General features: G+C 34.2%; 1 protein-coding gene across 3 annotated transcripts in view; it reads left to right on the top strand.

Moving 5' to 3' along the window:
- ITGB8 (integrin subunit beta 8) overlaps positions 1 to 16733 on the top strand; it is a 94871-nt gene that overhangs the window by 33056 nt on the left and 45082 nt on the right. For all 3 annotated transcript variants that reach the window (XM_070470284.1, XM_020868924.2, XM_020868923.2), the window contains 2 exons: positions 916 to 1001; positions 13080 to 13251. In XM_070470284.1, the coding sequence (XP_070326385.1) occupies positions 916 to 1001; positions 13080 to 13251 (258 nt within the window). The remainder of the gene's footprint in view (positions 1 to 915; positions 1002 to 13079; positions 13252 to 16733) is intronic.

Below are 16733 nucleotides of genomic sequence, written 5' to 3'. Positions count from 1 at the left end.
ATGGGTAGAATATTGTGATTTCCCACATTTCATAGTAAAGGATGAAATATAGGAAGCATGTAACTGTTCCAATAAAACCTTATGATAAAATAATTTATGACTTACTCTTTATTATAGTTTAGGTATTTAAGTTTATAGTGATGAGCCTCTTTTTAATGACCTGAGTAGTTAGTGGCTAGAAGGATAAAGGTAAACAGTATCCCAGTACAACTATGTTATTAACACATAATAGAAAAGTGTGGGTATCTATGCAAAAGTGAATTGATCATGATATTAAAGTGGTTCAGTCACAGAAATTAAATTAGGTTAACTAAAACAATTCATTCATTTTAGCCATTTTACTTCTAAAATAATGAATCATGCCATTTTATCTGGTTCTGATATCCTTCAAGTCAAAACAATCAATATTAATGCAGTCAGAATTACCAAGTGAACTACTCTGTATGTCCATTAATACTGTTTCACAGAAACTTCATTCACTATGACTCAACACATATTTACATGTTGAGATTGAGGTCTGTACATGATTATGTTTATAGGAAGAATTCTAAATCCAAAACCACCTCATTGGTTCAGATAATATGAACTATGGTGAAACTTTAGCACACTAAAAAATCTGGAGGATCCTCTACCATTCCAACAGAATTTCATACCAAACCCCCAAGACTGATTAAAGTCATATTTTTGTCACCTCCTTCTCCCTAATCTTATAAAGCTAGATAATTAACTACCTAGAAAATATGGCACATATTAATTGCAGTGATCAGGTTAACTCAAAGAACTTATATATTTTTGTTGTCACATATTTATATGGGTAAGCTTATTTCAGTTTTCAAAATACACTTTGGTCTAGAATTGCACATACTTCCCAATGTGAGAGTAAACCATAATGCCTCATTTTATCCTCCATTACAGAAGACAATAGATGTGCATCTTCGAATGCAGTGTCCTGCACCAAATGCCTTGCGCTGGGTCCGGAATGTGGATGGTGTGCTCAAGAGGTGTGCCTTTTTTCCTTTCTTTCCCTTTTGGATCCTTTGTCTTTTCCTGAAAGTGACCTTGCTAGCATGATTTCATTGACCTAATATTCTGTGCCTTGAAGATAGATCAGGAAAAAAGAAAGATATTGTTGAACATGAGGAAAATGTTCTTTGGTTTTATGCTTGGAAACAGCATGTTTGGCTGACTATAAGTATAACCTTTTTATTAGGAAAATTATGGTAATTTTAAAATGAAGTGCAAACCATTTTATGTTTTCCATCTGTTCTATAGAGAGAATTGGCAAACACAGATAGTAACTTTTGATGGGTCATAGGCTTTGTGTGAAATTCTTGCTGCAGCTTGGGGCATTAGGTTATATATCCAAGTTGGATCGTTGTTTTGTGCTTGCTTATTAAAGAAAAGCAAGCTAATTTATTATTCCATCTCATTTGTTTTTATTTTAAATACTTGAAGATAAATGATTTGCTCCCTTTTTGTTCATAACACTGAACATCAATTCATTGACTACTTATGGAAAATTTGATGCTTTTGTTTGACATGTGACCCTATTCATGCAATATTGTGTACATTTAAATCCTGTGACATACAGAATAATCAGAAAGTGTTTATTCTTCAAAATTAGTATTTTTGTAGTCAAATAAAGAGAAACATATCCCAATAACAAACTTTTTAGGAAAATAATTACAGTGTTTTCCTTCCTTGTTGGGCTCTAAAGTTGTTTTCAGTTATTTCTTTTGTTGGTAACTGTCAATCAAAACTACCTTATATATTAAGTTTCAATGAGGAAGCCATCTGCTAATTTGAGGTTTTTAATGAGATTTCCTAGGTAGCTTACAATTATTTATGTAGTTCCTAGAAATTGAAACTAATAGGCTTTTAATGGCCTTTTGCTTGGCGTGAAGAGAAAACTTTAGCTTTTGCAACCTCTTGATTTAGTTGAAAAAACTGTACCTATCACTATCTTTACAATCTCTCCTGTTACTGCTTGCCCTTATGCATCCCCCAGGAGGAAACAGAAAAATGAAAAGTAGCAAAGGATGATGGTCAATACTTTCTTCTATGCAGCAAGTCAGGAAAAAGGCAGGGGAAGGGCTCGTGAATAGTCACCATGTCTATAAGTAAGCAGTCCCCCTGCTGGCAGCCTGAAAGCTTCCTGGATGTACCATGGGCTTTATCAGTCAGAAAAACAGATGCCACTCAAAACTAGGCACTGCTTTGCCAGAACTCATGGAGCCAAGCAATATAATAGGACAATTCCAGAGTTTCCAGGATCAATTTCATTCCTCCTATGATCCAAATGACCAGACAGAATTCACTCTTTTCTCTGAGCCTCCCTTTCCTCATCTCTACAGCCTAGAGTTTGGAGCTTACTTCCAGGTTTTCCTTGTCAGGTATGCTTGATATTCATTGATATGTTGATATTTCCTGACCCTCACCCAACATTCCATTTTAGATTTTCACTGCAGCACTAAGGAAGATCATTGCCCTGGAGAAGGAAATGGCAACCCACTCCAATATTTTTGCCTGGAAAACTCCATGGACAGAGAAGCTTGGCAGGTTACAGTTGATGGGGTCGCAAAGAATCTGACACGACTGAGTACAAGGCACATGCTGAGCATACACAAAGAAAGATTACTGCAGTTGTGAAGACTGTGCCAACTTAACTTCAGTTCCTTAGAACCTTAGCGATTATAGTTTAGAGGAATTTTCAAAACATGGCTCAGAAACCCAGTTGTCAGCTAAGTGCAAGATGCCAGCCATACAGAATCAGTCAGCTTCCAGAGAGCACCCTTCTCCATTTCATACCTCTTCTGGCACGAAAAATTGGAAGAGTCACAATTATGGGAGCAGCAATGTCAGTCCTGGCACAGAGGAGGGATTTTGTATATTCAGAGGGGGAATAGGTGGTCAACTGGAAGGAGGCAAGCCAAGAAGGAAAGGTGGGGTGGCTTTCAGAGGTGTTTGCTGTTGGTCCAATCTTCAGAAGGGGATCTCAGAAAACACCCACAAATGACTTGGCTGTTCATGTCCCAAAATATTCTTCTATGTGGTACAAGGTAGCCTAATATTTGTGTTGAAAAACCAGGCTCTGAAATGAGATAAATTGGGATTCAAATCCCAGGTCCATCAGTTTCCAACTATGTATACTTGGCCATGTTAACCTACCCACTGTGAACCTCAGTTTTCCCTAATTCTAAAATGGAAATAATAATTGAAACTATAACAAGTGGTGGAGTTTAAATGAAACTGTATGTGGGAAGAATTTGGCACACAGACATTGCTTAAGTTATTATAAGAGTTACAGTGAGACTCAAATAATTCATTCAGACTTAAGAAAATTGCCTGAATTAAGAACATGTTAGAGGAAGCAACCTGTGTTAAGACTCAGTCACACTGGAAGATAAAATATTTGGTTTCCTTTGTTTGCTGGGTCAGTCTATTGTACTTTATTTTTGTTGGACTGTTTTGATTTTGCTTATGTGTGTATATTCAGTCACAAGTGTGTATATTCAGTCACACTCTTTATTGTTGTCATAAATCTCAGCCTCTACACTGGGCTTTTGCAGTTCTATGAGGTTTTCCTTTTTTTTTTTTCTTCTTCCTTTTTTTTCCTTTTCTCTTTTTTATAATTTTAACTTCTTTAAAACTATTATATTTTTTCTACATTTATTCCTTTCTTTGCCTTTCCTACTGTACTTTTCCCCTTGCAGTTAATCTTTGATATATATAAATCTTGATCCACCTCTATTTAACTTTGCATATCTATTCTTTCTTTTCTTTCTTGCCTTCCTCGCAACTTATTTATTAGTTTTGTTTTCATTGCTTTATTTCCCACTTGGCACCTTGCTTTAGTTTTATTTTCCAGTTTGTGCTTTAGTTTTGTTCTTAACTGGAAAATATAATTTTTTATTTCCTATGTTTACTGAATCAATCTACTGTATTTTATTTTGTTGAATGGTTTTTACTTTGCTTATGGGTATATATATATATATGTGTATATTCCATCATTTTAATTTTTACTTGCCTGATTTTGTAACTGCAATTTATCTGGGGTTCAACTTTGGTTTTTCAGTTTGGGGTATTTGTTTTAATCTCACTTAATGCCATAACAAACCACTTGTGGAATCTTGGTTCCTGACCAGAAATCAAGCCCTGAGCCTTTGAAGTGGGAGCACTGACTCCAAGACCCTAGACACCAGAGAACTAACCCTCGGGAGTATGAAATAGTGAGAACTCACACAGAGGGAACCACTTAAATATAAGACTGAGTGTCACCCAACCACCAGTAGCACCCTGTGCAGGACGCCTCATCTGAACAACAAACAAAACAAAAATACAAACCCAGTCATCAGCAGACAGGAGTACCACCTCACTCAGCCTTGCCCATCAGAGGAAAAACAAACAAAACTCAGCACAAATCTCACCCTTTATGAAGCTTACACAAACCACTGGACCAACCTTGGGAGGGCAGAAACCAAAAGGGAGAAAGAATTCAACCTTGAAGCCTGGGAAAAAAGAGACCTCAAGCACAATTAGTTAAAAAAAAATGAAAAGGGAGAGAAATACTACACAATTGAAGGAAGAAACTAGAAACACAGAAGTCCAAATAAATAAAGAGGAAATAGGCAAATTACCTGAAAAAGAATTCAGAATAATGATAGTAAAGTAATCAAAAACCTTGAAAACAAAATGGAGAAAATGCAAGACTCAATTAACAAATACCTAGAAGAATTAAAGAATAAACACATAGAGACAAACAACACAATTACTGAAATTAAAAATACTCTAGAAGGAATCAATAGCAGACTGTCTGAAGCAGAAGAATGAATTTGTGAGCTGGAAGATAAAATGGTGGAAATAACTTCTGAAGAGCATAATAAAAGTAAAAAGAATGAAAAGAACTAAGAACAAGTTCAGAGACCTCTGGGACAATATGTAACACACCAACATTCGAATTATAGGGGTCCAGAAGAAGAGGAGAAAAAGAAAGAGAATGAGAAAATTTTTGAAGAGATTATAGTTGAAAATTTCCCCAACATGGAGAAGGAAATAGTCAATCAAATCCAAGAGGCACAAAGAGTCCCATACAGGATAAACCCAAGGAGAAACATGCCAAGACACATATTAATCAAACTAACAAAGACTAAACACAAAGAAAGAATATTAAAAGCAGCAAGAGAATATCAACAAGTCACATACAAGGGAAACACTATATGCTTAACAGCTGATCCTTCAGCAGAAACTCTGCAGGCCAGAAGGGAACGACAGGATATATTTAAAGTACTGAAAGGGAAAATTCTACAACCAAGCTTACTGTACCTGGAGAGGATCTCATTCAAAATTGATGGAGAAATGAAAAGCTTTTCAGACAAGCAAAAGTTAAGAGAATTCAGTACCACCAAACTAGCTTTACAACAAATGTTAAAGGGACTTATATAGTCAAGAAATACAACAGAAGAAAAAAGATCTACAAAATCAACCCCAAACAACCCCAAGATCAACCCCATTAAGAAAATGGCAATAGGAATATATACACATACATATATATATATACACACACACACATATATACATATGTATATGTATATATATATATAAATAATTACCTTAAATGTAAATGGATTAAATGCTCCAACCAAAATACACAGACTGGCTGTATAGATATAAAAATAAGACCTATATATATGCCATCTACAGGAAACCCACTTCAGACTTCAAGACACATATAGACTGAAAGTGAGAGGATGGAAAAATATATTCCATGCAAATGGGAAGCAAAAGAAATCTGGGGTAGCAATCCTATCAGACAAAATATACCTTAAAATAAAGAAGATTACAAGAGATAAGGAAAGACACCACATAATGATCAACGGATCAATCCAAGAGGAAGACATAACAATTGTAAATACCTATGCACCAAAAATAGAAGCACCTCAATACATAAGACAAACACTAACAGACATAAAAGAAGAAAATGACAGTAACATAATAAAGGTAGACTTTAACACCTCACACACACCAATGGACATATCATCAAAACAAAAACTAATAAGGGAACCCAAGTCTTAAATGATACATTAGATGAGATGGCTCTTACTGATATCTTCAGGACATTCCATCCAAATGCAAAAGAATATACTTCTTCTCAAGTACACACGGAACATTCTCCAGGATAGGCCACATCTTGAGTCAGAAATTAAACCTCAGTAAATTTGAGAAAACTGAAATCATATCAAGCATCTTCTCTGACCACAACACTGTGAGACTATATATCAATTATAAGAAAAGTCTGTAAGAAACACAAACACATGGTGATTAAACAACACATTTCTAAATAACCAACAGGTTACTGAAGAAAGCAAAAGGGAAATAAAAAAAATTTCTAGAAACAAATGACAATGAAAACACAACTCAAAACCTATGGGATGCAGCAAAAGCAGTTCTAAAAGGGAAGTTTATAGCAATACAATCCTACTTCAAGAAACAAGAAAAACATGGAATAGACAACCTAACTTTACACCTAAAACAATTAAAAAAAGAACAAAACCCCACAAAATTAGTAGAAGGAAAGAAATCATAAAATCCAAGCAGAAATAAATGAAAACAAAATGAAAGAAACAATGGTAAAGATTAATAAAACTAAAAGCTGGTTCTTTGAGAAGATAAACAAAATTGACAAACCTTGAGCCAGACTCATCAAGATAAAAAGAGAGAGGAATCAAATCAACAATATTAGAAATGAAAAAGGAGAGGTTACAACAGAGAATGCAGATATACAAAGGAATATAAGAGGCTATTATGAACAACTATATGGCAATAAAATGGATAACCTGGAAGAAATGGACAGATACTTAGAAAAGTTCAATCTTACCAGACTAAACCAGGAGGAAAGAGAAATTATGAGCAAACCAATTACAAGCACTGAAATTGAAGCTGTGATAAAAAATCTAAAAGCCCAGGACCAGATGGCTTTACAGGAGGATGCTGTAAACAATTAGAGAATGCTAATGCCTATCCTTCTAAAACTCTTTCAAAAAACTGCAGAGGAAGGAATACTTCCAAACTCATCCTATGAGGCCACCATCACCCTGATACTAAAACCAGACAAAGACAACAAAAAAAAAGAAAACTACAGGTCAATATCACTGATGAACATAGATGCAAAAATCCTCAACAAAATCTTAGCAAGCAGAATTCAGCTTCATCAAAAAGCTCATACACCATGATCAATTTGGGTTTATTCCAGGAATGCAAGGATTCTTCAATTAAAATCAATCAATGTAATACACTGTATTAACAAATTGAAAGATAAAAACCATATGATCATCTCAATAGATGCAGAAAAAGCCTTGGACAAAATTCAACACCTATTTATCATTAAAACTCTTTAAAAAATGGGCATAGAAGGAACATACCTTGACATAGTAAAGGCCATATATGATAAGCCTACAGCAAACATTATTCTCAATGGTTTGAAAACTGAAGGCATTCCCCCTAAGATCAGGAACAAGACAAGGGTGTCCACTTTTACCACTGTTATTCAACATTGCTCTGGAAGTCCTAGCTTCAGCAATCAGAGAAGAAAAATAAATAAAAGGAATCCAGATCAGAAAAGAGGAAGTAAAGCTCTCACTGTTTGCAGATGACATGATACCTTACATAGAAAACTCTAAAGATAGTATCAGAAAATTACTAGAGCTAATCAGTGAATTTAGCAAAGCTGGATACAAAATCAATACACAGAAATCACTTGCATTTCTATATACTAGCAATGTAAAATCAGAAAGAGCAATTAGGGAATCAATCCCTTTCACCATTGCAACAAAAAGAATTATATATCTAGGAAAAAAACCTACCTAAGGAGGTAAGAGAACTGTACACAGAAAATTATTAGACACTAATGAAAGAAATCAAAGATGACATAAACACATGGAGAGTTATTCCATGTTCCTGGCTAGGAAGAATCAATTTTGTAAAAATGACTATATTACCAAATGCAGTCTACAGATTCAGTGTGATCCCTATCAAATTACCAATGGCATTTTTCACAGAACTAGAACAAAAAATTTCACAATTCAGATGGAAACACAAAAGACCCCAGAAAGCCAAAGCCGTCTTGAGAAAGAAGAATGGAGCTGACTTCAACCTTCCTGACTTCAGATTATACTACAAAGCTACAGTCATCAAAACAGTATGGTACTAGCACAAAAACAGAAATATAGGCCAATGGAACAAGATAGAATGCCCAAGAAATAAACCCAGGCACTTATGGATACCTTATTTTTGACAAAGGAGGCAAGAATATACAATGGGACAAAGACAGCCTCTTCAAAAACTGGGAAAAGTGGACAGCTACATGTAAAAGAATGAAATTAGAACACTTCCTAACACCATACACAAAGATAAAATGGATTAAAGACCTAAACATAAGATGAGAAACTATAAAACTCTTAGAGGAAAAATAGGCAGAACACTCGATGACAGAAATCAAAGCAAGATCCTCTATGACCCACCTCCTAGAATGATGGAAATAAAAACCAAAGTAAACAAGTGGGACCTGGTTAAACTTAAAAGCTTTTACACAGCAAAGGAAACTATAAGCAAGGTGAAAAGACAGCCCTCAGAATGGGAGAAAATAACAGCAATGAAACAACTGACAAAGGATTAATTTCCAAAATATACAAGCAGCTCATACAACTCAATACCAGAAAAACAAACAACCCAGTCAAAAAGTGGGAAAAAGACCCAAAAAGACATTTCTCCAAAGAAGACATACAGATGTCTAACAAACACATGAAAAGATATTCAACATTGCTCATTATTAGAAATGCAAATCAAAACCACAATGAGACATCACCTCACACCAGTCAGAATGGCCATCATAAAAAAGTCTACAAACAATAAATGCTGGAGAGGGTGTGGAGAAAAGGGAACACTCTGGCACTGTTGGTGGGAATGTAAACTGGTACAGCCAGTATGGAAGACGGTATGGAGATTCCTTAAAAAACTAGGAATAAACCACCATATGACCCAGAAATCCCACTCCTAGGCATATACCCTGAGGAAACCAAAATTGTAAAAGACACATGTATCCCATTGTTCATTGCAGCACTACTTACAATAACTAGAACATAGAAGCAACCTAGATGAATGGATAAAGAAGTTGTGGTACACATACACAATGGAATATTACTCGGCCATAAAAAGAATGCATTTGAGTCAGTTCTGATGAGGTGGATGAACCTAGAACCTATTATGCAGAGTGAAGTAAGTCAGAAAGAGAAAGGTAAATTTCATATTATAAAGGATATATATGGAATCTAGAAAAATGGTACTGAAGAATTTATTTACAGGGCAGCGATGGAGAAACAGACATAGAGAATAGACTTATGGACATGGGGATAGGGGAGGAGAGGGGGAGACGTATGTAAGGAAAGAGTAACATGGAAACTTACATTACCATATGTAAAATAGGCAGCCAACAAGAATTTGCTGTATGGCTTGGGAAACTCAAACAGGGGCTCTGTATCAACCTAGAGAGGTGGGATGGGGAAGCAGATGGAAGGGAGGTTCAAAAGGGAGGGGATATATGTATGCCTATGGCTGATTCATGTTGAGGTTTGACAGAAAACAACAAAAGTCTGTAAAGCAATTATCCTTCAATAAATAAATTAATTAATTTTTAAAAAAGTCACTGGCCATATCATTAACAGAAGGAACTATCCACTCCCCACATGCTGACCTGATATCATTGACAGGAAAAATGCTGTGGTTATTTTTGAAAGATCACCCACCATTTAGGCACATATGCAACTGATGATTTTATTTCTTAGCCAGCAAGGGTAGAGAGACAAGAAAGGAAGATTCACTTTTTTCTCTGCTCATGACAGAAAAGATAAGCGAAAATAACTTAAGCCTGATTTTTATAATTCTCAAAGCTGGACAAAAATAAAAGTTCACTAGAAAATTTACACAGAGTATAATCAATTTGTCTGCATTCTTGTGTAGCATGTTAATCTGTGATTTTATATATTTTGACTTCTCTTTCTCTCCATGTTACCTAAAAGTAACTGGGAAATAACTTAAGACAGACAAGAGTGTATTAATATTATATAGTTCAATGTTTCATATTCCTTTTAACATATGTGAAAAACTTGAGATATCTATGTGGGGAAAAAGAGACAAACATATGTGGGCTTCTCTTCCTCTTCTGCCTGATGTGTCAGACACAGGTTGTGATTGCATAGCCAGAAGTTTTCAAATCAGCCCTTGGAACATAATTAAACTGAAATATAATATTGGGCTGGCCAAAAAGTTCATTCGGGCTTTTCATGTCAGCTTACTGACAAACTCAAACAAACTTTTTGGCCAACCCAATACAAAGAGCTTTCACTGTTAAAACAGAAAATGATAGAATCTTTTCATTTCTATGCAGATTTCCATGCTTGGAGCATAGAAAAGACTCAGAAATGAGTACAAGAAAAACCTTTTCCTATTTATATCTCCAGACTATTACGTTAAAAGGGATGAAAGTGACAACTGATGAAAAGTTAACTAGGGGAATAACTTTAACCTGGGTGTTTCATCCTCCAGTAGGTTTTAGATGCAGACAGTTGGGAGGATGATTTTGCTTGAGTATTTCTTGTAAAAAAGAGTAAAATATAAGAATTAGAAGACATTAAAATGACTCAAAACACCAAAAGTTAAAAGGGTGTGGTTTCAAATTCTTTTCTTTTATACAAAGTGGAAAGTAGGCCACAGTGGGTAGGGGCAACATTCCATTCTTTGTTTTGATGCCACGATCTTTTCTTCCCTTTTCAAATCTAACTGTCAAATTGGCAACGTACTTCTAACTTAGTTTTTATAGTAAAGTAAAAACAGCCATGCTGATTCAGACACTGCAAAACAATTGAGATTTTTTTGCCTATTTCAGCAAAATGATTTGACATTTAAAGGTCAAATGATATAGCTTGATGTATAGTTGCAATGAATTAACCACACTTGCTTCTTTTTCATTCTATATATAAAAATCACAAAATTCTGGCCGAAAAGAAAAATATGAGTTATTTGTACCTTATTTACTTTCCTAATTTGAAGTCCTGCAGTTTTTACTTTTGTAAAACACATGTGGCCTTTGGTCTGTGGCCTGTCATGGGAGGCATGAATGAACATACACGTACCAAGCCCTATATGCCCTCAGTATTCCCCAGGCTCTAAGGACAGATGAGATCCCCTCATCTAGCCCCATAAATCTAGCAGTATGTGCCACTTTTCTTTGAGTAGCTCCAAGTTGTTTAGGAACTAAATCTTAAATTTTGTACCCCTAAGGTTTATCAACAGATAGGATAAATCTGGAAATGAGGAAATAAGGCTTTAAACATTTTAAATTCCAGGCTAAAATCTAGGTTTGTGGCCATCAGCAAGGCAATTTTTTTTATTCCCTTGAAGTCATTCACCAATGACACCTGGAGATCTTGACTGAAAAGAACATATTCTTTCTTGTCTTTTAATTATATTTATAACTGTGCACCACGCTCTAATTCAGGATCAGTACTGTGAAGGGTAACATACTAAACATTCTTGTGCCACATACTGTCTCTGTTGTGCATCCTTCTTTTTTATTGTTTTATAGCATTTAAAAATGTAAAAAGTATTCTTTAACACTCAAGCCATACATCAACAAGCTATGGTTGTGTTTGTCTCACTGTCTCTAGTTTTCCAACCCTTGTTCTAAATTGAGAGAAGAATTAAATTAAAACCCTTATATGAATGTTTTTATACTGCCTACCTCCATTCCATCTAATTCTTCATGAGTGCTAGGGATTTTTGAACTCACAATTAGTTATCTCATATTAAAGTAATATTAAACTTGATAATCTCCTTTCTCCATAACACTATGACATTCTTTGCTTCCTCTAAATTTAATGCCTATGATAATTACATTAACTCACTCAATGGCTGAATTTTCTGATGGTCTGCTGACTTAAACAGGGACTCTATCCGTCTTGTTCTGTTCTGCATCCTCAGTACCTAACAAAACTACTGTCCCTGAGTTAGTATTCAATCAATACTCATTTGATTAAATGAATAATTGATTGGAAATGCAATTTTTTGAATCAGTTGAACTAGAGAAGGAATGACTGAATGCCAGATCAAAATAACCACTTCTAGGAAGATCACTAAGCAAATATTCAGCTAATACATAATCAAATATCCCAAATAATTCAAGCCAACATTATATATAGTAAAATATATTTCTATACTTTTCAATACATTTCCTGGTCTTAGGGAGAAAAACTGGTTACATGAAAAATAAAAATATTAAATTTTTCTCAGTCAAGATAAATTTTAAGCCTACTCAACTAATTCCAAGTTTATCGGATGGCTATGGAATTAGCATGAACTAACCAATGCTAAATTATAATGAAAGTTCAAGATTCAGGTGCAAAATCAGGAGAATCTGAGCTGCAATTTCATATCTCCCAGACTCACTGTAGCATCTTCCTTGGTTTATTGAATTACTTACATGCTATTATGTGTATAAGAGGTGAGGGAATTTTCAGCCCAAGAAATATAGATTTCCAGTTCATTATTTTATGAATTTTGGTACCTAATTAGGCACATGATTTCTGAGGACTTGCTCCCACATTCCAAACATAATAGAATATAGTAAACATACCAGTTGGCTTCTTTGAGAATTAAAGCTTACATGCAGAACCACAATGAATGGTCTATTTTGCCTAAATTTTCTTTTGGAGCAGTATTTCCAAAGTAAAATATTTAGAAAGAGTTAAATTGGTATAATTTTACAGTGATCAGTTAATGATATTTAAAGTACTTGGTTTAAATCTCCTTTTTAATATTCATTTTTCTTTCAAAATAAGATTCAGAAATTAGACTTATTTAAGTCAGATTTGCCAGTATTCTTATTGGAAACAGGCAGCTATTCTTAATAGTCATATAATTTGTACAATATTGGAAGATGGTTTCTTGGTAGTACTCATTATGTGGTTTTCTTTGGTTATAACTGGGATGATATGCACTAAAACATCAGTGATTTTCTTTCTTTTAAACAGGACTTCATTTCAGGTGGATCAAAGAATGAACGTTGTGACACTGTTTCCAATTTAATACACAAAGGCTGCTCCATTGATTTAATAGAATACCCTTCTGTGCATGTAAAACCAAGTGAAAATGAAATTAATACCCAGGTGACACCAGGAGAAGTGCTGATCCAGCTGCATCAAGGTATGGTTATTTCCAAATAAATCAATGTTTATTCTTAAGTTAGAATTATATCTAGCCTTTGTTGCTGTATGTGTGCTCAGTCCTGTCTGAGTCTTTGCAACCCCATGGACTGTAGCCCATCAGGCTCCTCTGTCCATGGATTTCCCAGGCAAGAATACTGGAGTGGGTTGCCATTTCCTTCACCAAAGGATCTTCCTGACCAAGGGATCAAACTCATATCTCCTGTGTCTCATGCATTGGCAGGCAGATTCTTTACCACTGAGTCACCTGGGAAGCCCCTATCCAGCCTTATTTGTTCATATTAACATTTTATGACAGGCAGTATTGTTACTGTATAAATAACAATGGGCTCAGAATCAAGAAATCAGAATTCTAGTCTTTCTTGTGCCTATAGCTAGCTAGCTGTGTGGCCTCGGACATTCTCTGCAAACCTGACCACGCTATGTTATAATTATGTGTTTCCAGTCTTGATCACATTATACTATAATTGTGTTCCCAGGACACTGCCAGCTCTGTACAAGAAGAAGAACACGTTTTATTCCATTCTGTTTTTCCAATGCCTATCAGAGTGCTGGCATGCAGTAAGCATTCCATAAGTGTTTGCTGAATTTGTTAGTTGGTTAATTGGTAAGAGATGTGCATTAGTCTTAGAGCCTTTGTGATAAGCATTTAAAAACAAAACTATAATTCATAATTATCATAATTAACTTGAGCTGCTTTAGTCCCTGAGAGTAATGCACACCCTTCCTCCTATACTTCTCTCATACTTTTCCTTCCATACATTTGTATTCCACAGTTTGGCATATGTAATAGGCCACTGGAAATCATTCATTTTCTTTAGTGCCAGAGAATCTCAACGAACAAACTGCATATGGCAAGATAAGTTCAAGTACAAAGATATGCATCACTAAATTAGATACATTTAGTTTTAAGCGGTATGCAGTAGCCTTCAAGCCTTCATTATTTCATTTTGGGTGGCCTTGTCCTGTTACTAAATTTTTGAATAACCATTATCGACAAATGCCCTGCCAATTCCAAGTTATTTTTCTCTAATCTTTGATTACCAGAATAACAAAGTCCATTTTTTTCTTGGCCCTAGGCATACTCTCAGCTTCAAATTAAAACTGTGCATGTCACCATATCAAACAATTATACAGACTAGTATGGACATAAATGAATGTCAGCTGCAAAGGGATACACAAAAATGAAAGTAACTAGGTTGGTATTATGACACTTGCCACCTTCTACTGCTGCCATAATCAAATACCATATAGTAAGTAGCTTAAACAATAGAAATCTATTTTCTCACAGTTCTAGGACCTAGAAAGTCTGCCATCAAGGCACTGCCAGATTCAGTTTCTGAAGGGGGAGAGAGTGACAGAAAGAAAAGGAGCTCTCTGTTGTATCTACATATAAGTGCAATGATTCCCTCACGAGGACCCGACCCTCAGAACATCATCTAAACTTAATCAACTCCCAAAGGCTCCATCTCCAAACATTACCATATTGTGAATTAGGGCTTTAATATATAAATTGGGGGAGGGGACAAAACTCAGTCCATAGTCCTTGATATATAAAATAATATTTTCTGAGTTCATGAAATAGTTTTAGAAATTAATTTTATTTTATACAAAAAAAAAACTGAACTCTAAAAAGTGAAACTGTTTTTATAGGCCAACATCTCTGAACACCTTGCAATAAAATTTGAAACCAATATAAGATGATTAACAAATATTAAATAATAGAGAAACCAAGGAAAGCTTCTCCTAAATAAATTCTATCTCCAAGAATAAATCAAAATTCTAGTCACAGACAATTTAATAATAATGATAATAACAACAGCACACATCAGAACATAATGGGATGTGTTCAAAGTTGCTCTCAGGAAAACTCAGAACTTTAAATGCTCTTATCATTGAAAAAGAATGAAGCATACAGATAAAGATATAGGAACAACAAAAACAAAGTAACTGTAAGGAAAACAAGAGGAAGAAATTAATTAGTTAAGAAAAAAACAAAATGAAATAAGAAATAGAAATTAAAAAGGAAATGAATGTATAAATCTAATAGTTAAATTGTTGGTAAAGCCAATTAGAAAAAGAAGACCCAAAGCAAATGACCTAATTATACAGACTATGACCAGAGGAAAAAATATTGGGGGAAAAACTTCAAAATATTAAAAATGGTAAAATATATTAAAAATGGTAAAATATATATATTATGATAAAAATAATTTCCTAGGAGAATATAGATGACTAAAATTGACTCAAGAAGAAGTAGAACCCTAAGAAATCTAATAAAGATACAAGAAGTTAAGAAAATTCTAAAAGAAACTCTCCCTAAAAACATTAGGTCTAAATATTTTCATGGGAAATACACTTTAATGTTCACCTAAACATTCAAGGAACACATTATCCCTAGGCTACATAAATTCTCCCATGGTTTTTTGAGAAGGCATAGAAGCTACTCAATTTTTACAAGTTATCATAACTTTAGGATCAAATCCCTAATAACATTTTAAAGAATCAAACTAAACTTCATATTATAATAAGAACAATGTCACCATACAAGTAGATTTAATCTTTAACAGCAGTTGCTTGTCCTAAAATCAATGTATTTTTTATTTTCTTAGTTTGCCAAAAGAAGAAAAATATATATTGTTATCTCAAGATGCCAGAAATCATACAATTAAATTTAGTGTCCATTCCTGCCCAAATGAAATTGAAGAATACTTTGTTAATACATATTAAAATCCTTCTGAAAGTTTTATATAAAAGCAATCAGACAAGGAAAACCAAATACAAGTGATAAACATATTGAAAAGATAAAGAGAAATTAATTTTATATGTCTACACAGAAATCCAAGCAAATCAAACAAAACTAATACTATAGTTAAAAGGCTGTGAAAGGAAAAATTTTAAATATTCAAAAATCAATGAATTTCCTATGTAGTATTAAATGTAATCTAACAGAGAGCATTTCAAAGCAGCAACCTAAAATGTAAACTGTCTGGCAATAAACTTTCTAAAAAATATGTAGAGTCCATTGTGCTACCTAAAAGCCAGTATGAATAAATGCAGAAGAATTCTATGTTCCTGAAAAGGAAAATAATATTATAACAATTACAGTTCTGTACACATATATATATATGCCAGTAATATAACAAAATCTAAGTGAATCAATAAATGTAAGACAATCCCAATGAAACTTGAATGCACTTTGTTGGAACAAATATTCAATGATACTCATTATACACGTATGTATCTATATCTGTCTGTCTCTCCATGTATATATAACAACCTATTTATTTAGGATACATTTCTAGTCATTGATTTACTAGGTCATATATATTATTAGATTATTCACAAGAAAAATTCATATCCAGTTAAGCTTTCCAGAATCAACTTTGCCTATTTCTCATTCTTTTTAATCTCTTCAGTTTGTTAAGTATAACTAGTCCATTAGCCATTTTCTTTTGTTTT

This window comes from Odocoileus virginianus, chromosome 1 (assembly GCF_023699985.2).
Source record: "Odocoileus virginianus isolate 20LAN1187 ecotype Illinois chromosome 1, Ovbor_1.2, whole genome shotgun sequence".
NCBI lineage: Eukaryota > Metazoa > Chordata > Mammalia > Artiodactyla > Cervidae > Odocoileus > Odocoileus virginianus.
Note: the sequence above shows the minus strand (reverse complement) of the source record. Positions and strands in the feature narration are given on the sequence as shown.